Genomic DNA, 23,698 nt, shown 5'->3' with positions numbered 1-23,698 from the left:
CGCACATCCTGTCGTATGCAAATCGTTATTTTCAGTTGGCTTTGACTCGTTCCTTTTGCGACAACTTTTTTCCACGCCATGATGAATGCTCGAAACGCCTTTTGATAAAAAATAATTCATTATGGGTCAAAGTGCAATTGAGGCGAGAGCAACGCATGTGTAATCAATTGTGACAAAATGTCATTTTGTGCTAATCACACACACACACGCAACACTTCCCTCAGCACCTACGCACATTCCAAACCACTGAGCTGCATTTATTGTTTGACTCTTTTGTTTATTCTTGAAGCTTGGCTGACTCCAGGCGGCATCATCTCACTTCATTGAGCCAGCACTATCGCATGTCCACTACTCTTGACTGGTACTACTGGTATCTTCAGCAGGGACTTACATGATGGCAATTATACAAACCTTCTAAACACAACATAAATACAACTGTGCCATATACGTCATCTGGAGTAATTCCGAATCAATATAGATCTAATAACTGGACAAACAAAAAAACATATCACACTCACCAGAGCTACTGCTCATTAAATGTGCTAATGTGCAGATTGCTATAAATGTGTTTTTGCTAGTTTGCGAGTTTCAGAGGATGTGTGCCACCTGGCCTTTAAAGTTGAATTTGTAATCTGATTGGTTAAAGAAGTTTAATTGCTAACACCGGCCATCTTAACTCATTCACTGCTATAATTATTTTTTTTTTTTTAAAGATTCAAAATTAGGGGCGACAGGCATATATATTTTTTAATTGTAATTAATCGCATGACTTCACTAGTTAACTAACAATTAATCACAAGTTTTATATCTGTTTTAAATGTACAATAAAAAAAATTCTAGGTTTTCATACTTTTGTTAACAAAAGTAGAGAGAAAAAAACGTTAAACTAATAGAAATAGTTCAAATGAATTTTAGACGTCGTTTATAGCCATCAATGGCAGTGAATGAATACAAAAAGAAAAGAAAAGAAAAGAATATTTAAAATTTGGGGCGTCAGGCGATTAAAATTTGTAATCGTAATTATTCGCATGACTTCACTAGTTAACTAACGATTAATCACAAATTTTATATCTGTTTTAAATGTACAATAAAACAAATTCTAGGTTTTCATACTCTTGTTAACAAAAGTAGAAAAAATATTAAACTAATATAAATATTTAAAATAAATTTTTGACGTTTATAGCCGCCAATGGCAGTGAATGAGTTAACATCCAAATATACCGGAAGCGGTGCAGCCAAGAGAATTAACAGTTTCATGAAAGAAATATTGGAATTTAGCTTTTAAATGCTAGTCCTGACCTCGCTCCTCTGGCACTACTGTATGTATGGCTTTGTCGTTAGGCCCGAAGGGGCAGATGATGGCTTTTCAATGGGGCCCATTACCTCCTCCGTCCATATAACTTGCGCAGGACACACCTCTCGCTAATTACACACATTCATTCCCTGGGTCTGCTGTCATTCCATTTGCGTTAATGAACCTCACACACGGATGACTGTAATGTAAAGTTAATGTACAGCCAGGAGATAGAATTAGCAGGCCACCAGCTTCTCAAGTGACGTGGATACATGGTAAGACGATGAGATGTGTGCAACCTGAGCTGGATAATTCTAGAATGATGCGTTCAATAGAGATATCGTTGTTACAAAGTTGTGTCGATTTAAAACAACCACCATCCATCCACCGTCTTGACCTAAAAAAGCAGCTGTCACTCCAGATTGTAGTTTTGTTTTGTTGACTTTCTTCAAATACATTATAAATAGCCCCCAAACGCGTGCCTTGTCTGCCTTTTATATATTTTGTTTCAAGTCTAATCATACACACCCGGACAGATGAGCAACATAGCGGACGCTAGTGAAGATCAAATAGGTAGCCCGTTTATGCTAGCTGAGCTTTTAAATGCTGGAAAATTGGTAAACAGCTTGCTGTTACCTTCATAAATGAGCTCTCAGCATCTCTTTTAATTATTTATACAAATATTAAACCAGAGAAATGCCATGTTCTATCAGTAAAATGTCCAGGCTAGCTATCCTTTGTCTTTTGTCCTGCCACCCTTTCTAATTTTAGACCAATATCAAAATTGCCTTTTATCTTGAAAGTCTTTGAAAAAGTGGTTGCAAAAGCAACTTTTAGAAGTGGTGGAAACTAACAATATTTTTAAAAAATTCCAGTCAGGTTTTAGACATTATCATAGTACTGAAACAACACTTCATCGGGTCACAAATAACCTTTTGATGAATGCGGACTCTGGTGACTATTCTTTACCGGTACTTTTAGACATTAGTTCTGCATTTGATACAGTCAACCATGTTATTATGATTGATAGGCTGAAAACATGGGTTGGGCTCTCTGTCACTGTTCTGAAATGGTTCATTTCTTACCTATCGGATAGGGAATTTTTGGGTTCCTCACCTGTGCAGCTTTAATTCTGGTGTACCACAAAGCTCCATTCTGGGGCCTATTTTATTCTCAATTTACATGTTACCGCTGGGATCCTTTATTCACCATCATAAAATAGCATTTCATTGTTATGCTGAGGACACTTAGTTACAGTATATATTTCGGTAAAACCCACTGATTTTGGCAATGTATTACAGGACTGTTTAGCTGATGTTTAAAAGACAAACAATTTCCTACAAAAAAAACTGAAGTTATTATATTTAGCCCAAAGGAAGTGTCAGATAGGCTACACCCTTTACTTGGCCCTCTTGTTTCGAATATTTGACCTTCTTCTTGAAATCTTGGTGTGATATTTAATTCAGAACTGAAGTTTGATATCCATGTAAAGAAGCTCGTGCAGTCATGCTACTTGCAACTCCTCAATTTTGCTCAAATCAGGTCGGTTGTCCCATTTGAGGATACCAAAAAAAAAAAGATTCATGCCTTTGTATCGTCATAACTGGATTATTGTAATTCTTTATTTACTTGCTTGAATAATAATTATTTGAACAAACTACAAGTAGGTCAAAATTCTGCTGCACGACTGCTTACTAGAAATAGTAAAAGAACTCATCACCCCGATTTTGCCATCTTTACATTTGCTGCCGGTACAATTTAGAATTGATTTAAAAATTGTATTCATAACTTTTAAAGCACCCCATGGCATGGCTCCAGAATATATTAGTGAGCTTTTAAATCCGTATTGAACAAAAAGATTGTTAAGATCCGCCAATCAAACATTATTGGCAGTTCCGGAGTCCAAGTTAAAATCTAAGGGTGATCGAGCTTTTGTTGTTAAGGCCCCCGAGAACTGGAACAGCATTCCTAACCATGTTAGAAATGCTTGCGTTTTCTGATTACATTGTTTGACTTTTATTGTTTCAGTATATTTGCATGTTTGTTCTTTTTATTTTAATCTTCTTATGCCTAATTGTTTTAACTGCCTGTTGGCTTTTATGTGTACAATTTTCTTTATTATTATATTATTATAAAGCAAAGCTAATGTAAACAACCACTGCTTATTTTAGTGAATCTGCAAGACACAATTTATGTTTCCATAAATCTACACAACAAGGGTATCCAACTCCGCATAGTGGATGTTTGGCGCACAGCAACAATGAAAAATACAGTGCTTTTATGCAAGGTGGGATGTGTGTGTCTTGTATTAACTGCAGTTTTCAAACTGCTAGCAAGATTTGAAACTTAACAGTCACACCTATCCCTACCGTCTCTGATGGGATATTCTTGTCATGGCGGAACAAGTGTTCAAATGAGAGACGTAAGATGGTGCCAGAGGGGGATGGTTTTTCCAGAGATCATTTTAATAATATTGTTCTGTCAGGTCATAGAGACAGCTTTAACATATATGTGAAAAGTTTTTTTTTTTATTATTATTAATTATTTTTTTTTAACCGCAAATTCCCACTGAAAGATGGGAAAATATTGTTCATACTGTAAGTGTAGTTCAGACTCGCTGTCCTTTTAGCTCAGCAATGCTAAGTGTCGGGCGGCAGCTTTATTGAATCACTTGATGCCTTATTGTCTTAAAGCTAACGAGGATACATTTCCATAAATGTACGCACCATATACAGCATGCGAGCTTTACGATCACACTGCCTTCTTTATTTTACACAGAGCACAATAACGGTACAATGATGTCACCCTAGAGAGACGAGCGCTCACACTAATGCTACAAAATGGATTGTTGTATGCTTGACTAAGTAATTAAAACGAATATATACATATTACTTTTGTATGTTTTGTTAATTATATGCATATTCGTTTCAGTTCAATGTAATTGTCCAATAAAAAGCAAGCGCCTCCAATTCTTTAGTCAAATAACAACAAATATTTCCCATTTCAAATAAAACGGGGGAGACCTGAAGATAAGATAAGAACCTTTGTATTATATATGAATACAAATAATTATGTATGATATAGTGCGAATATAATACAGATATGTATTTAATTTTAATCAAATACTTACATTGATAGGGATCCACTGGAGTTCCTCTAAATTAAATAAATAAAAACTCCAAACAAAATGTATTGTATTGTGTGTGTGTGTGTGTATATATATATTTGATTTTTTTCCCTAATTAAAATGCTAAGTGGATCTCTTAAAGCTCTCATTTTATTAATTCTACCATAAATCATCATTGTGGAAAAACACCGACCATCTTGCCATCTAATTTACCGCCTATAGATATGCCACGTTGATGCTGCTCATACAGCCAACTCCATTATAATTCTCATTCCTTCTTTTCTTTCGATTTCTTCCTCGTACAGACGCTCGGCTGTCTGTGCGTCGCGGCTCATCCTTCAGAGCGGCCAACCTTTTGGGATCCGTCACTGACAGGGCCGCCCGTCCCGCAGAATTACAATCCATTTTGAAAGTGATAGTTGGAAAATTGCAAGTCACTCTGGATGTAGCGCTTGGCAACTAAGTGGCAGTTGGCTGCGGCTTGTCACTTGCAAACGCCAGCCAGTGACAGCTCAGACCACCCCCCCCCCCCCCAACCCCGTCCCCCCGGGCTCCCCTATGCGCACCCGCTTTTGTCCTGATGATTAGCATGCATATTTTACTTGTCGGAATCAGAGGAGAAAAAATAGCATGCATCACTAATTCAAACTTTACAGTGGTACCTTAACTTGGGGCGTGGCCTAATGAGAGACATCGGGAGCCGGAGCAGGATCATGAGAGATGAAAACGCATCTGGGAAGAAGAAGGCTCCTCGCCCTCCCCGGAGGGTTCAGGGCATAAATATGGCCGCCCTTGGAGCTCAGCTGTGTTATTCCTGCCCCTCCCACACCTAGCACACACACACACACACACACACTCACGCACACGCGCATTTGAGGCAAGGTTTTCTGCAGGATAGCATTGATCTCTGTTTACAGTCTCCGTATGGGTGCTTCCTTAAAGGACCACACATGCTCAGAGTTCCGAAAAGGCCTCTTAATCGAGCCGCGGTGAGGAGATTAGGGGGGGAGCTCTTTTGACTGTGGGTGGGACGAGAGTCTAAAGGTGGGGGTTGCCCGGCGACCTCTCCTCGACCCGCTGCAAATCTGTGCTTTTCGGATCGGATTCCAGCCTAGTAGCCTTTTTATCCATGAGGTTTTTCGCAGGCCATCTTTGGTCAACACGGGAGTCAGATGGCGTATTTTCCAATCGGCCGCAGGCGCTCGTAAAAAGCTTGTGTTGCCCTCCCTTCCTCTCCTCTTGTCTGACGAGGTAATTTGATTAATGTGTGAGGCCAAAGTGGATGAGCACAGGCACATTTAACATCTATTTGCTCTCTTTGTTGACTTGCTCTCACAGCGGAATCAATCATGGAGTCAGACTTTTTCGCACAGCCCTATTAGATTTTGTTAACGATCAGTCCCAATTCTGCCAATAAACATAATGACCACTCGCATCTTCTACTTTGACTTGGAATCTTAACTCAATTACAGAAATATGTTTGTTGCTCAATCTAATTTGAGTTCCCCTCTTTTTTTGGAACACTGGGCACTTTTGTGCAAATCTCTGAGGCTGCCGACCGCCATCCCTGCCGGGCCGCCTTCATGTGGGGATCTAAATCCTATTTTATAGGCCACGTATAAAGGAAGCATTCTTCTGTCTCGCTATGTTGAAAACTTCCAGTCTGCAGCTTTTCCTCCAAAAAATTGGTGCCACGCAGCGATGAGGTCTTGACGTATATTCTTTTCAGCCGTTATGGGGAAAAATCGTGTCATCGCTTGTGCATTTATCTATTTTCGGCCACTCATCTTGTCCAGGGTCACAGGTAAATTAGAGCCCAGCTGACTTGGGGCGGGTGGCGTGGCACACCCTGGACAGGACTGGCAACTAATTACAGGGCGCATATAGGCTTGACATCGTTCAAAGTCACAATCACACCTATAGACAATTTAGAGGAGGAAGTCAACTTGAACTTTTAACCCAATCAAAAAACCTCGCTATAAAACGCAGATTTGTTGGGCTGGTTGACTGAATCAACGGTGCCTCTAGATTTGGGATATTTAGTTTATTTGAGGTCCTTCCTTGCTGAATAGACAGTGGTGGTTGTGGCTGAGCGCAGTCCAGTTGACTTGCGCTTAAAAAAAACAAAAATACAAACTGCAAAGGCAGACAAAATGGAATGGCTAATCAGAGGTGTGGGTGTGTTTTTACTTCATACCTTACCCAGATATGCCATAATTCTTTTCACGATCGTTGAATTAGAATTTTTAGATTCAAGTCAGAACGGAACATATAGCATATTGTCCCCGTCGTAAATCTCAATGAGTCACTGATGGCCTCTCACGCCATCACAGCAGAAGGGAATTTGGCTACGACAGGTTAGCTTAGCGCTAGCTAGCTGGTATGACACAATACAGAATACGGATTTACTCGACCAAAGCAAGAATTCAAGATTCTACCATTGGCCAGATTACTACAAGGGATCCTGGAAGTTGAAGTAAGCTATTTTAAACAAAAAAGGAAAATCTTTCTGTAGGTTAATGCTGCTGCATCAACGCACAACGTACTTCCCAGTTCAATACATGGTCGTCAAATAAGTGAATGAATGTGGCTTTTTAAAGTGCATTGCATTTAAAAATTTTATTCAATCGGTTTTTTTGGGTTCATTTTTTCAGGAAGTACAATTCGTATCCAATTTGTGTTCATTCTATACTCGCTTATTCACATGAACACAAAGAGTGAATGCAGATTTTGGGAGCAAATCCAAACCTTAATGCACACATAGAGTTTATACGCACAAAGTATACATTCTGGCTCGCTCTTTCACACACTCTTCCACAACGCCGCGGGCCAAGTGTGATTTCACCGCTGCGGCCAGGAGGGGTTTCTAGGGCAACCTCACTGAGGCCTTGTTCTAAAAATGGCCGCCATGGTTACTTTGAAAGCCTAGGCCGGCCTCTTGAACCGGCACAGAAAAGAGCCCTGAGCACCACTCTGGGTGGGGTGGGGGGAGGGGGTGGATGGGGGGGGCTGGTGCTAGGTGGACCGGGGTGGGAACCAGGCGCTTTAATAGCCAGCACATGAGACGTGGAAGGTTTCAAACCCGCCCAACCAGCAGTCATGGGAGATGTGTGTGTGTGTGTGTGTGTGTGTGTGTGCATGTAGCTAAACTGTAATATCCCTGTACTCAGCACTTGGCTAAATTAAAAGGGCATATTTGGCGTGGGGGGCAGTTTTTGGTGCCCAGGCGATTGGACGGGGAAAGGCGAAACTCATTACCTACCCATCTGTCAGTGAGAGAGAGAGCTGTGGGAAAAGTGCAAGGGTTGGTTGGTTGGTCGGTTTGTGGGAGGGCGAAACAAAACAGACTTTTGAATGAGTTTTATCACCACTTCATCCTCCATGTGTGATGAATTTGAAGAAGAATTGTGTTAATTTAGCCTCGCGGGGGGAAACGGAAAAACACTTTGGAAAGAAAAAGAACGCGCAGATGTTTTTTTCTTTCTGTTGTTGTTGCTCTCACATGTTTTTGATGTTCTCTTTTCATTGCACTCTCCGGACTCCTCTTGAAACATGTTACACACACGCACGCACACACATGCACACAATACTTTGTATTACAGCAACAATATGTGGTACTCTAAATTCGACTAAACTGGTTCAGCACCACTTTGATGGTACACTAGCTTTTAACTCATTCACTGCCATTGACGGCTATAGACGTAAAAAATGTGAACTATTTCTATTAGTTAAAAATGTTTTTCCACTTTTGCTAACAAGAGTATGAAAACCTAGATTTTGTTTATTGGACATTCAGAACAGATATACAATTTGTGATTAATCGTGAGTTAACTAATTTAAAAAATGGAATCACCTGACGCCCTACTTAAAAAAAAATTACAAAAAAATTTTTTTTTAATGAGGGGCATCAGACGATTAAAATTTGTAATCGTAATTAATCGCATGACTTCAATAGTTGACTCACGATTAATCACAAATGTAATATCTGTTATAAATGTACAATACAATTTTTTCCCCTAGGTTTTCATAAAAAAATTAATTAAATTTAAAAAAATTAAATAGAAATAGTTCACATGAATTTTTGACGTCTATAGTCGTCAATGGCAGTGAATGAGTTAATCAGGAGTATAGCATCCCGGCCGTTGCCATGGCGACCTTTTGCCGCCTACGCAATTGACACTTTAGCGCTGAGAAAACCTTCCTATTCAAAATATTAAAACCCACAACTTTAACTTAACTGATCTTCAAAATCCATACCAGTATTCTTCCGTAGCCCTTGCCCGCAACGGTTGGTGTCGTTTTGGCATCATTATGGCAACAAAAGCAAAAAGGGAAACATCTCTTCTCCAAAGCCTTCTGTTATCTATGTGTAGTTACACACCAACAGAATCCTGTTTAGTTCTCCGTTGTCGCACCAGCTGCACGGTTGTAAGCCTTTTTGTCCCACTTAGGTGAGTCGGCGTGACTCCCTCGCAGCGGCGCTGGCTCGCTTTGATCAGCGCAGATGCAGGTGGCTGCCATATTCTGCGCACATCGCGTCTTGTGTGAATATTGTTCGTAAAGGTGTCCTCCCTTTTGCCAGCTGGCTTTCACCACGCTAGGAAAAAAAAAAAACACAAGAGCATTTCCTTGGCAAATGCTTGCAAATTTGCCGCCAGCACTTCCTGCTCGTGCAGATAGCGCCGTCACAGCGGTTTGTGTTCTCAGCAAGAGTACGCACACTGTGCACTTAAGGAGTACAGATACGAAAAAAGTCAAGTCAAGTATGATGCCTTTACCATAGATGCCAGCCCAACTATGTTTTTAAAGGGGAAGTAACCCCCAAATTTCCCACTAGTCTAAAAACTGTATTTTGATTAATATTGTGTTTGTGGAATATGAGTTAAGCAGCAGAATCGACCTGTTTTTATGAATCTTGGGCAGCCATGTTATCACTAGCTGAAAATGACATCCCAGTTGCTAGGTAAAAAACAATCACAGCTTACTTGTTTCCTGAAGCTGAGATGTGATTGGTTATTACCTGAGCCTATTGAGGTACTCTGATGTCATTTTCAGTCCACAAGTGGCAAAATGGTCGTCTCATGAGACAAATAAAAACGGGTTAGTTTTGCTGCTTATTTCATATTCGACAAACACAATATTAATCAGAATACCGTTTTTAGACTAGTATATAAACATATGGTAAATATTTTTTGGGGTTGATTTCCCTTTTTAATGGAATAATTTTGAAAAAATTAAAACACCTTTAGTGTTTGTAGAACTCAAATAAAGGTGTTCTGTTTTAAAAAAAAAAATACTCTGCGTTAATTCATGATTAAAGCAATATTTTTTTGTGATTAATTAATCAGTTAATGCTTTAACTTTGACAGCACTAATATTATATATATATATATATATATATATATATAAATCAAAAAATGTTGAAGACGTCCTCATAATATTAAATGTCAAAAGAAATAACACATAACAGGTGCTCTTCAAATTTGGCGAGAAAAAAACATTGATTAAAAAAGCCTTTTTTTTATTAAGTGATTAATCGGGATTAATCAAAAGATGTGATACTAATGCCAAATTTCCTTAAAATTGCATGAAATTAATGAATTTTCTATTCTTGTAGTTTTGGGATACTGTTATTGACCATCGTCGCGAGTACGATATCTTGAAATAAGGCTGGTACCTGATACCTGGCATCGGTACTCGCTCATCCCTAGATATAATTCAAAATACTGTACAAAATTACAGCAATAAATTGTTTCGTATTCTTTGCTAGCTACATAAGTAAAAAAAAAATATATATATATATATATATATATATATATATATATATATATATATATATATATATATATATATATATATATATATATAAGATTACATATATAATGCACATTTTAATTTTAAAGTAAAAAAATTAATTAAAAAAATAAGATCACATATATAATGCACATTTTAATTTGTGTATAAAATTGTTTCCCTCCTTTGTTAACTTACAAAGTGCTCATACTGGGAAGAAAAAAAGAAAAATCATGTTACGTGTCAAATGTTGTTTAAGAGCTGGCTGGCATTGACTTGACCTTTATGCTATCAAAACATAATCTATGCAGATTCTTACTAATGTTTGCTGAGTAAAAATAAATGCTAAATTAGCTCATGATAACGATGGACTAAATATACCTTTTATGCATTTTCTCACATTAGATTTGCCACAAATCATTTCAATTCAAAATCAAAACAATTCTCTTAAATAATGCCATGGCCGGGAAATTTCTTGTTTCTCCGAATTAGCTGCAGCCCAAGATCTCAATATACCTCTTTTTTTTCTTTTTCTTTTTACGTTGTGTCATCATCCACAAAAGTTGGGGGGAAAAAAGTGTATTTTGTCAAAGCAAACACTCTAAAATTCCAGATTTGTATTTGTTTCAAACGTACTTACGTTGACTGGTTCTCCGCTGCGCTTGCTAAGTGTTTAGAAGACGTGTTTTATTTAGCGTCCAACCTTCAGTGCTTGTATGTGTGAGGCCCTTGATAGCTGACCCCTTGTTTAGCCAACGCATGCGTCCCATTTCCATCTGTATGCGATGAAATATTCAACTCCTCCCTCGCCTCTCACATCAATGGAGAGCCGCTTTGATATCCGCCCTAATACATGCTTGATATAACAGCGTTGCGTGCGCTCGACCCTTTGATAAACATGTTTAGGTGATGTATGTCTTCGCCTATGTAGTTGGCGCATCTCTCCTGAGCGCATAAATGCATTCATAAACCCTCCTTAGCCACTCCCACGATTAATAAATGCATGATCTCACGCCGCGGCCGAGCGTGTGTCTGTCTGTTTCATATGTTCGTCCTGTGCGTGTGTGTGCATGAATGTGTGTGTGTGGGTGTGACTCCGCCCTGCTCATTCATATTCATCGCGGCATAATAAAAGCGGCCGCGCCTCCAGATAGCGCAGTAAGGGATAAGATCAAACATTGTATTCAAAATCGTGGGAGGAGGAGGAGGAAAGAGTGGGTCTATAATTCATACTGGAACGTCCCCACACGCTCGCTTCCTCATTGCCGTTCACATGCGTTGCAGATGTGAACTCGCCGAGATGTCTCACTTAAGCAGAATTTTAAAACAATTTTATGTGGTGGAAGACTCCGCACGACAATCAGGCTTTTGTTGACTTTGATCATCAGAGAAGCAATATGCTCAAATTTGGCCCGAATGTCGGAATGCATGTTGCGTTTGGAATAATGTGACATCATGAAGCACAGCACATTATACAGGAGGGATGTAACAATATCCAAACAGCACGATGCGATATTATCAGGATATTGTGAGGAGGTTGGCGATATATTAAAAAAAAAAGAAAAATATTGTAAAAAGATTACCGGTAGCTCATACAAAAAAAAAGCACAATATTGTGCTTTTGTACATACAAGCAATGCATATAAACAACCTACAATCTCTAAAAACACTTAATATTGAGGCACTTACGTGATTAATGGATTTTATTTTAAACATAGAAGGGCCAAAACATGCCTCATGAAAATTAAACCAGAGGGTGCTAGAACTGCACAAATGGACATTTTAATATCATGACATGACGACGACGATATTGTGGCAGTTTTAATATCACGATGTTGCTGTTAATCGTTACATCCCTAATATATACAGTAAGGGCGCTGAACCAATTGTCTCCCACTTGTTTCCACTGGACCTGGTTTCTATCACTGCTGGACATAAACACTGTGTGAATTAAAACTCGGTTTCAAGGCATAGCTTGAGCATTTCAGTGTAAAGGAAATGTGAAACTGTCGGTCATTTCTGGGACATCAAAAAATTTGTGGTCTCGTACAGTTGAAGCCGATTTATGACCGGATCGGATTCAACAACTTCATCTTAGCCTGTAGCCTACTGTACTTTTAACTCATTCGCTCACAGCCATTTTCACTGAAGCAACCCCCTTCGCTCCCCACTATTTTACTCTTATTTTGACTGATTTTGCAGAGTCCACACTCCACAGAATATTCTGTTCTATTGCTATAAAAACATGGAAACCTTCCAAAAGATAGATTAGAGTCTCTTCTTTCATCAGGAAAAAATATATATATATTTGTATCTATATATGTAATTAGCATTAGAATATAGCTAAGTTTCATCATTATTCACAAACCTGTTGAAAACACTGGGAAAAAAACATGGCCCTGGCTGATCTCTTATACTCTGCTACCACCTGCTGGCCGTTCTTTGTAATAACTACCATTGCTTTAAGCAACCTCTTCATGTCAGAAGCTGTATCAAAGCCTTCTGTATGCTCCAGCATAAAAAAACATTTTAAAAAAACTTATAAAATATTGACAAAGTATTAAAAAACACATTTATACTTTTTTAGGTTTGAATGAGTTAAACTCATATTAGAAAATTTTTACTTTGGGGCTAACGTTGTTTTTAGCATAGCATTCAGATTCTTGGCTAGTTTTGACTTGGTGGCAAGTGTGCAAGTGTTTGTGAGCGTACCATCTTAATACAAGCTGTGGCCAGGGACGTGTACAATGCTTTAGCATTACAATTAGCATTCACACTAAGCGAATAATCCAGTCTTCAGAGGCGAAAGGTGCTTAAGCATGTTTTGGATTGTGTTTTGTGAATGTGTCCTAAAATCTCTAAGGAAGTCTGTTGATCAATCAAAAGGGCAGTAGTTTGTCCAATTCCGCCTGATGGGCAAAAAAAAGTGCTTTGGTACAGTGAAACAACCTAGGGGTGGGAATCTTTGAATGTCTCACGATTCGATTTGATTCCGATTTTTGGGTCTGCGATTTGATTCAGAATCGATTTTCGATTAAGAATGATTTGATTGACAATGATTTTTGCTTCAATCTATAAATGTGCAAGGAATTGTAATGATCTACTCCAGTCTGACTCGCTACTGCTAATTAGCGCGCTACTCGCGGCACTTTTATCACTTGAAAGAACGGCTCCACACTGCAAGAAAACAACTTTTATTGGAATAAATTGATCGTGACTTTTTCTTTCTACTCTCCAATGTGGCTACAACTTAACAGGCCCTAACTGGCCAAATTGGGTACAACATGAACAGCGCTCCAAATAAAGGGACACACAGACAAAGGCAAGACTGTATAAAATAATTTAAATAAAATCGATTTGGGGACATTTAAAATCGATTCTGAATTGTACTAAATGAGAATCGTGATTCTTATGAGAATCGATTTTTTGCCACACCCCTAGTACAGCTGTGCTGTAACCCTTGTAAAGTACTGGCTTAAACAAAAAAACATCAGTTTCAGCCACTGTTTCATTACAGTTTAAACATATAATTCCACATTTCCACAGAATAACTGAACTAAGAGAATTTTGTTATCGTTCTCATCTCCAGGTTTCCACCTGAGCGGCACGGTGACGGACCCCGCCACGCCCTCGTCCCCGGAGCTCGTATGCAGCGTCAGCGTCAGCTTCGACCGTTGCAAAATCACGGCGGTCACGTGCACTTGTGGCAACAAGGACATCTTCTATTGCGCCCACGTGGTGGCGCTTTCGCTTTATCGGGTACGCAAACCCGAGCAGGTCAAACTGCACCTGCCCATCTCGGAAACCTTGTTCCAGATGAGCCGCGACCAGCTGCAGAAATTCGTCCAGTATCTCATCTCGGTCCACCACACGGAGGTGTTGCCCACCGCACAGAAACTGGCTGACGAGATCCTATCGCAGAACTCCGAGATCAACCAGGTCCATGGTGAGTGTTTGGGACATAATATTGAAGTGTTAAATTTGCATAATGATAAATCATCATTACACTGCGACACACAATTGTCAATATTGTTGATAAACACTCAAAGGGAATGTCGCTGATCGTTTTGAGTGCTCTATGGATTAATACTTCCTTGTTAAGTGTAAAGAATCCAAACTGAGAGAAAACAACAGGTTAATGAGACCCAAAAAAACATGTTTGTATGTTTATTATTTTGTATTTTTAGGTTTTTTTTTCTTCCTTGGTGAAACTGATACCGATATGTTTCATTGGTTGTCTTTAGTGTACTGCATTGTACGATCACTGTATATGTTTTTTTTTTTTTTTTGTATCTAGTCATCAATGATGCATGTACAATGTGTGCCTGTTGTCTGAGCAAAATATCTTCATGATATCGTATCAGGAGCGACTGCATTACTAATACCTAGTTATCAAGATTTTCAGTGAAAATGAGTTATGAGCATGGATACACTAGGCATTTCCTTAAAAAGTCAAGGTTTCAATAATGCTAATACCAGCTGTCATCACGGATAAGGGTGAGTAGACTTTTAACTCATTTACTGCCATTGACGGCTATAGACGTCAAAAATTCATTTGAACTATTTCTATTAGTTTCCCACTTTAAATTATTTTAAAAATACTGTAAATTTAGACCAGATATAAAACTTGTGATTAATCATGAGTTAACTATTGAAGTCATGTGATTAATTACAATAAAAAAATGTAATCGCCTGACAACCTAATTTTTAATAATATTTTCTTTTTTTAAATAATTTTTCAAAAAAGGTTAGTAAAAATTAGGGCGTCAGGCGATTATTTTTTATTTTTTATTGTAATTAATCGCATGACTTCAATAGTTAACTTATGATTAATCACAAATCTTGTTAACAAAAGTGGAATTTTTTTTTAACCAATAGAAATAGTTAAAAATTATTTTTTACGTCTAAAGCCGACAATGGCAGTGAATGAGTTAAGCATGGCAAAATATGATTGGCTGATTGCAGAGTTGAGTAAACGTGTCATCTCTTTGAAGTTAATTGACTCCAAATACCCCCCCCCCCCTCCCACCCCCAAAGCACGGAGGAGGGAGGGAGCAAGATGAAAGATACTGTAGAAACACGGATGCCTTCTTTTTGTGTTGATAAATGCATATTGTCCTAAAAAAAATGCTCAAAATAAAATAAAAATGGTGCCAACGGAACACGAGTAGCTCACAGGTCTGATCTAAAAATAGCTCAACAGTAATGAGACACCAACATATACCAAATATTGTCGATTTTGTTTAAAAATTAAATACATTGTGTTCAATAGGGGGAAAATGCTGTTTTTATTTACAAAATAAAAAAAAAAGTGTGCAAACTATCATATATAATTGCAAGCTTCTCAATTGTATACGACATTTCTCTGTCTACAATAGATAGCTATCAGTTTTTCTTTTCCACGTTACACGGATATCGATGTGTATCGTTATTGACTTCCATGCAAGTATAGATTATTGTACAGTCGTCATATAGTAATATTTAAGCTCGCGTGGCTAAAATATTTCATTGATCTTATATCAGGAGTTGCTCTGAGATATGATAGCTGGATGACTAGATATGGAATAACGACAACTGCAAGTTACACGTTACTACTGTATAGCGTATATTGACGTGTATTGCATCATTGCATTGACATCCAATCAGGAGCTATATGATGATTGATTTGTATGTTAATGACCTTTTTAATTAGTTTTTTCCCCCCCCCTTTTTAGCTGCACAAATATCAAGCTGTTGGATGATCACACAATCACTGTATTGTGATATTTAGTTAGCTCGGGCAAAATATTTATCTGGGTCGATGATGTATTCTGAATGAAAGCGATCATTTTTAACTTCCATAATCATATTGATTGCGACATGTATCACCAATGGCTTTCGTCTCTTGTGCCGAGATAGTATTGCATCATTTTGTGTGCAGAGTCGGTTTCCCACCCCTTATTTGAAGTAGGGCCATGCATGCATTTACCCATACAGTCATTTGTGCGTAGTATGTTGTTTGCTTTCACCTGCGCGTGTGTGTGTGCGTGTGTGTATCGACTCAGGGATGAAGGTAAATTGCGGTAGGATCAATGCCATGCTCATTAAAGGGACGCAGACAGTAAAGGGGAGATTGGATGCCTCTAATCAACGCTATATGGAGCCCTTATTTACCTCTTAAAGTGGAGTGAGAAGGAGATGGTGATGATTGCAGGGAGGTTGAATAATGAGGAGTGTATATGTCTGTTCTGTTTGGTTGTTTGTGTCCATTCTGCCGGCTTGGTAAGACATTAAATGGGTAGTTTGCGGAGCTAAAAGCGCGCTAGCAATATTTTGATGTTGACAATGGCTTTTTAGAGCCGCAGCGGTCAGAGGAGACCTAGAGAATATATTCAAAAATCAGTTGAAAGAGGACAGAACGGAACAAAAACAAACACAAATCTCCATGTTTTAAGCTTGTTTACTTAAGACAACTCATTTACAGTATTTGCGTATCTGTCATAGGGGCACCGGACCCGACTGCTGGGGCCAGCGTGGACGACGAGAACTGCTGGCATCTGGACGAGGAGCAGGTTCAGGAGCAAGTTAAGCTCTTCCTGTCCCAAGGAGGATACCACGGCTCGGGCAAGCAGCTCAACCTGCTCTTCAGCAAGGTCAACAGCCGCCAGCGTTGTTCCTTCAGCATATACTTGGCAACCACACGTACACGACAGCGCATTCAGTACCCGACAGGCGGGCCTATGCACACAATTCCAACCTCGGGTTTTCCTTTTCACCGCGACAAGACAAATGCAGTCTCTACTCTGCATCTGGTTAATATTTTCCCTCTCTAGTGCACTTATATGCTCCTCATCTCCCTCCTGAGAGGAGACCTTTGTTCTCCAAGTAATCTCCCAACGCATTGGCAATTTGGCACATGCATTAGAAGTGCTGTGCTGCCTCTTAGCTTGCGGCTAATTGCTGGAGGGAGCCAGTGAACGAAACAGCAGTATGGATATACATTCGTGGGCCACAACATTAGGTACATCTCCGTATTCTTAAAATAAAAAAAAATAAAAAAAAGCCAATAGCTCCATCAAATATTTTGCCTTCAAAAAGGTACCATATGGCTGCAAATTTTGTTCTGGGGTGATTATTAACCCAACTGAAGATGGAGGAAGGAAGTGTTTTTTGAATTATATTACAACAGTAAAACAATTTACAGTCTGTCAAGTGAAAGAGTTGATAAAACAAACTAAAAATGAACTTGAATTCAACTGCGTGTTTCTATAGATGCCGCTGTTTTGGTTCTACCTATAGTTCAAATGGGCTCAGCAGGTAATAGCAGTTAACTGTCCCGATATGAACCGAGATCATTACAGGGGAGGCGGCTGTTTGAGGGATGCTTTTATTTGTCTTATATTTGACTGAGTGAATATTAGGTAACCAAAAAAAAGCTTCAACTTTATTGTTATTACAACTCACAAGTACAAGGCAACAAAATGCAGATTTCATCTAAAAATAAATGCATTTGTGTTAAATAGCATAATTATATACATTAAACAGGACACATGCTATAAATATTTTAATAGTGATTACTGATCGGTCAAGAGGGGTGACTACTACTATTTATGATTATGAGTGTAGTTTTGGCGTCATACTGAGAGCTGTTTTTAATATTTCAACCATCTCATGTCACTAAATAAGCAGTTAGCTAGTTGGCGGCGAGCTAGTTAGCTGATAACTCAGATGCTAACATTAGCAGTTGGCGTGTTTTCTTCTTCTCACATTCTTTAAGGCTTGTCCTTTTGTTTGGAATTGTTCCCCCAGTATATGACAGTTCATCACTGTATTTTCTTTAAAAATATATATTATATATTTATATGTATGTATATATATTTTTGTACAACACTTGTATTGTGCGGTGCACTCTGGCGTGGTATTACTATTACAGTAGCAAAAGTGAGGTTAGCCGTTAGCGTTAATGTGTTGTGTGCACTGTTAAGTCAGCAGAGCAATACCATTAACGTTGAGGCTGCTCGGCTCCATGCTCTGTAACAGTGTGTATAACAGTGTGTATGTATCCAAACACACAATATACGCAGTAGAATTTTAAATACAATGCACACACAGATGAGAGGCAACACCTAAATAAATGACACTGGTTCTCCAGTGATGATGATGATGATGATGATGATGATGATGATGATGATGATGATGAAACTTTGCATCAGCCGGCATCTAAAAGACTATGCGTGTGTCCCAGGTTTAAGTGCAACATGTCGATCGTATTCTATGTGAACTCTCTCTCGGATGAATGCCCGGCTTCAAAACGTGCTTCAGGCTCAAAACGGCTTTGAATGGCAATCAGTGCAAGGCGCACAAAGTACTCCACGCAACATTTAAGAGTCTAAAAGCCACGAAGCTTGTAGTTATTTCTTTGCATGATGTGCCCGTGGAAATTAAATGCTACAATTGGCAACTAAGGCAAGCATTTCAAAAGGGATTGCAAAGTCCAGCGCATCAAATAAAAAGTGGATCTACTGTTTTCTCCTCTGCTTTTGAATCACGTGAATGACTGAATGATTTGTAATATGAAAGTGAATGGAAAATGCACCGCAATAAAACGTAGAATGTATTTTGTTAAAAAGTCAAATTATTATGATTTATGATTATTTTTTTCTTCTTCAAATATTTAATTGAGTCCTTCCTATAGTCATCAAGATGGTTAACTATGGGCAAAAACAGCAATGGATTTTGGTGAAGCTTTGTCCGTGGTAGCTTTAGCATTCTAGCAAACTCATTAGTTAGCTACTTAGTCAGGTACATAGTTTATTAGTTGTCTAGTTAGATTTGTTAATTGTAGCATAAAGTAAGTTAGTTAGTTAGTTAGTTTACATGAAATTTTGAAAATGTTCATATAAATTGAGTGTGTTAGTTAGCTGCCTAGCTAAATAGTTAGCTACTTTAGCTAGTTTGTCATCAGAATTAGTGAACACAAAAATGGCAAAACAAGACTTGGGTAATCAGAATTAATATACCAAAACCTTCTGACACTTTTGAGCAAGGGGAAAAAAAACATTTGTATGAAAATAAAGGATGTGTTTTATCAAAGTTAGTGATTAGGATTAGGTAAAAACTAGCTTTAAGATTAGAAGAAACCATATTTTTCTGATGCAAAATAAAGGCCTTTATTTTATTTACATGGTAAAAGTTTGTTTGCATTGACACGCTATGTCCGGATTATTCGGCCTGAGTGTAGGCCCGTGTGCTACATTACTCTACAATACAATAGAGTACAATGGCAAATATTGTTCCTGAACTGTATTCGCATTTGTTTCTTCTCATTTAGTTCAAGTGTCCATAAAGTGACCATTTTTTGAGCGGCATACAATTTTGTGTTTGTTATTGCATCCACATTGTGTGTATACGTGTGCATACATACTGACGGCCCTCACTATTGGCCCCTGTAGGTGCGAGAGATGCTGAAGATGCGTGACTCCAATGGAGCGAGGATGTTAACACTGATCACAGAGCAGTTCATGGCCGACCCTCGGCTGGCGCTGTGGAGGCAGCAAGGCACCACCATGACAGACAAGTACAGACAGCTCTGGGACGAACTGGGTATGCCGCACGCAAGCACGCACACAAACAATGATTCAACAAGGTGGGTGATCGGACCCAGACATTGCCCAAAAGTCACACACTTTGTGTGTGTGTATGTGTGTGTTTATCCTTTGTTTTTGACAACCCACACAAACACAGAAAATCCAGTGTGAATATTGGCCAGATAACACTCCTCAAACTTGGCCAAGATGCAATCATACACTCCACAAACTTGGCCGATATGCTGCAACACACTCACCCAACATGGCTAACATGTTGCAACACAATCCTCTAACATGGCTGCAATGCGCTCGATAAACAGGGCTGGCATTCTGTAACAAACGCCACTTGCATGGCTGCAACACACTCCACCAATGTGGCTGACCGGCTCTTGCACAGTACATAAACGTAGCAGGTAGCACACATGCTAACATGCTCAAAAACATGGCAACACGCTCCTCAAACCTGACCTACATCCTCTTAACGTACTCCACAAACATGGCCGACATGCTAAAACACACTCCGCAAACATGTCTGACGCATTCCCTGAAAACATAAAAGTTTTTTCAAATTGGTTAGGTTGAGTTTTGCAAAAAAAAAAATTCTCGTACAAAATGCTACCATAAAATAAATAATCCCGATGAAAGCAGCTCGGCTCCAACAACATATTCAGCGGAGGCTATTTGCGTTTGATGCAGTGTCGCCTCGTGACAGACGCTGAAAACACAAAAAGCGACAGGACAGCCGCCATGTTGTCTCCAGCCTTTGTTGTCTTTGCCGTTGTTGATGTCTCGTCTCCCTCTTGCTCTCGTCGTGCACTTTTTGTTTGGACAACCCAATGATCTCATCTGTTTCAGCGCCACATATTCCCGGAATTGGACTCGCGCAGCGGCTCTCTTCTTTTTGAAGCCGACACTTCAAACCCTTCTTCTCGAGTCCTTATCGCTCCCCGTGATGTGCGCTCAATGCCGCCCCGCTCGCCTCTTTACTCTTCCTCTTTCCTTCATCCTCACTCTTTTGTCTTTGCCTCCTTTTGAGGCTGCGGCTCCTCGTCTTCCTCCAGATTCAAAGCCGAGCCTCCTTGTCCGCATCAGCTCCTTCTTTTCCATTTCAGACTTTTATATAAAGACGTTTCTTTACGTGCACCCCCATTATTATTTTTTTTTTACCTCTTCACAACCCGTCCTTGTCTTCGCCCTTTCTCCCAAACCCACCCGTCAACTTGTATCCACACACACAATGGGGTGTGCAGTCGACAGAGTAAAATCCCCGAATGTGCTCACATCCCGTGAGAGTGAACCACTTTTCATATTCTGTTTGTTCCAATTTGCTCCAAAATGATGTGTGCGCAGTCTGCATTGCCTCGGGACTAGTTAAGTTGTTTCACATACTTTTTTGTGGGGTACAAAATGCGCTCCAGGAGGAAAGTAGTGAGGCCGCGCTTCTTTGAAAGACGCCCTCAAGATGTACAATGGATATAAAAAGTCTGCACTCCCCTGTTCAGATGCCAGAGCAGGATAAATCCTTTCAAAACTTTTTTCCACCGTTTATATGACCTATAACCTGTATACCTAATTTAAAAAAACAAGTGAGATGATGTGGTTGCACAAGTCTACACACCCTCTCTTAACCTGAGATGCGTTTGTGTTCCGAATGAACCATTCACCTTTGACCTCATTTCCGAATGATCAGGCCCATCTTTCCAGTGTAAAGCTCAAATGTGGCTCTTGAGCACACAACTCAAAAGCCTCCCATCTTTTTGGTGTCCACCAGGCGCCCTGTGGATGTGCATCGTACTGAACCCGCACTGCAAGGCGGAGCAAAAGTCGTCATGGTTGCGGCAGCTGCGCAGGTGGAACAGCGTGGACGTGTGCCCCTGGGAGGACGGAAACCATGGCAACGAGCTGCCCAACCTCACCCACTCGCTGCCTCAGGGTGCCCACAGCAACCAAGGTCGGTGTTGCACAGGTTTCTCTCACCTGTCAGTTTAATTTAATGGTATTCAATATAAAAAATAATTAATTCTACACAATCATGCTGCCAGGCTGTTTTGTTTCTTTTAATTGGTTGTATGTTGGAGGATTTTTTCCCCCCGCCCAATAGTGAACATTCAGTTATGCTTACAGTAATTTCTGGACTACAAGCCGCTACTTTTTTCACTTGCATTCGACCCTGCGGCTAGTACAAAGGTGCGGCTTATCCATCAGATCACAAGGGGGCGCACTATAAAGGAAGCGCAAGAACGTCAGGCAGAGCAAAACAAACCAAGTGAGCCCAAATACAGTAGGAGAGACAGAACTAGAGCGAGACAATTTGCGCCCTCATTATGGAAAAAGAAAGTAGCGGGAACCCGGTGCGGTAACATTAAAAACAACTGCGGCTTACATTCGGGTGCGCCTTGTGGTCCTGAAATTACTGTAAATGAAGCATGTAGTCCCTTGGATAATTATTATTATTTTTTTTTTATGTTTTTGTTAACGTGTTAGTTATAAGCAATTGAAGACAAAAATTTGTCTCAGAATCAGAAAACGATATACACTATAATTTTATATTAATTTTCAAAACATTAAAAAACAATGAAAATGGGTACTATTTTTCATGTTATATGTGATATTATTATTATTATTATATATATATATATTTTTTTTTTCTACTACAGATTTATTGATAGCTATCCTTTTCTCAAAATTATTTATAAAATTTTGAGAAATGCTTTTATTTGATCACAATTTAAAAATAAATGGAAACCGTTTTAATTTTCACGGGGTCGCGGGGGGCGCTGGAGCCTTCAGGCAGTAGGAGGGGGACACCCTAAACTGGTTGCCAGCCAATCACAATTTTAAAATATATTATTATTGTTGTTGGTGTTATCCTCTAATTCCCGATGCTGACGAATGCGTCCGTCGTCCTTCCTCGCAGAAATGCGGCCCCACAGGACTGTATTCACGCGGGCCATTGAGGCCTGCGACCTGCACTGGCAGGACCGCCACCTCCAGCACATCATCGCCAGTGACCTCTACGCCAACTACTGTTACCACGACAACCAGGAGGGCTCCCTGTTTGACGCGCGCGGCTGGCCCTTGTGGCACGGTGAGCGGAGAATATAGAAACACGGGAGATGCAATAGACGTTGCAATAAACTAAAATATTTAAAAATTATCTCTCTCTCTCTCTCTGTTTGTGGTCATAGAACATGTCCCGACAGCCTGCGCAAGAGTGGATGCTCTGCGCTCCCACGGTTACCCACGAGAAGCACTCCGTCTGGCCATCGCCGTTGTGAACACGTTACGACGGCAACAGCAGCGGCAACTCGAGCACTTCCGCAGGCACAAAAAGGGTGAGGCCCCGTTTTCAGTCCATAAGGAATATTCTATCCTCCGGCGTTGTATGCTGATGAATGTATTATTTGTCTCAGAGTTGCTCCATAAAGGCCACACTTCCATTACCAACATGGAGGGCTGGGTGGGACACCCACTAGATCCCATCGGCACCCTCTTCAACACTCTGACAGAGTCAGGACGGATGGGAGAGGAGGGATCTTATACCTGTTTGGACCTCTCAGGTACTCCTAATGACATGCGTTCATTAAAATATATAAAACTCCAGTCTGGTGACAATGAACTGCTTAGTGGGGCATTTCCCAGATTTATGGTTGAGACCCAGTCAGGTGGTCCTATGGCGGTTATTATTAAATTTGTTCGTTTGGGGCTTTTTGTCAATAATTTAGTATTATAAAAATGTTTGTTTTTTAAAGTTGATGTACATTTACATAATACATACTGTACATTTATACAGTATTATATATATGGTATGCTTTGCAGTAGGGCTGGGCATTAAATCGAATTCATTCATTTAAGCGTCATTTTAAAAATTGTTGAAAATGAGCTACAGCATGAAATCGAGGTGCATATAAATAAATA

General features: G+C 39.6%; 1 protein-coding gene across 1 annotated transcript in view; it reads left to right on the top strand.

The window, feature by feature from the left end:
• LOC147173694 (zinc finger SWIM domain-containing protein 6-like) overlaps positions 1-23,698 on the top strand; it is a 77,276-nt gene that overhangs the window by 34,801 nt on the left and 18,777 nt on the right. Inside the window, exons 2-8 of the mRNA XM_086076531.1 lie at positions 13,804-14,160; positions 16,698-16,846; positions 19,646-19,796; positions 21,552-21,731; positions 22,698-22,868; positions 22,969-23,115; positions 23,194-23,340. Of these exons, the coding sequence (XP_085932657.1) occupies positions 13,804-14,160; positions 16,698-16,846; positions 19,646-19,796; positions 21,552-21,731; positions 22,698-22,868; positions 22,969-23,115; positions 23,194-23,340 (1,302 nt within the window). The remainder of the gene's footprint in view (positions 1-13,803; positions 14,161-16,697; positions 16,847-19,645; positions 19,797-21,551; positions 21,732-22,697; positions 22,869-22,968; positions 23,116-23,193; positions 23,341-23,698) is intronic.

This window comes from Leptonotus elevatus, chromosome 5, assembly GCF_054856555.1.
Source record: "Leptonotus elevatus isolate MCC_2025b chromosome 5, RoL_Lele_1.0, whole genome shotgun sequence".
NCBI lineage: Eukaryota > Metazoa > Chordata > Actinopteri > Syngnathiformes > Syngnathidae > Leptonotus > Leptonotus elevatus.
This window is presented reverse-complemented; position numbering and strand designations above follow the sequence as displayed.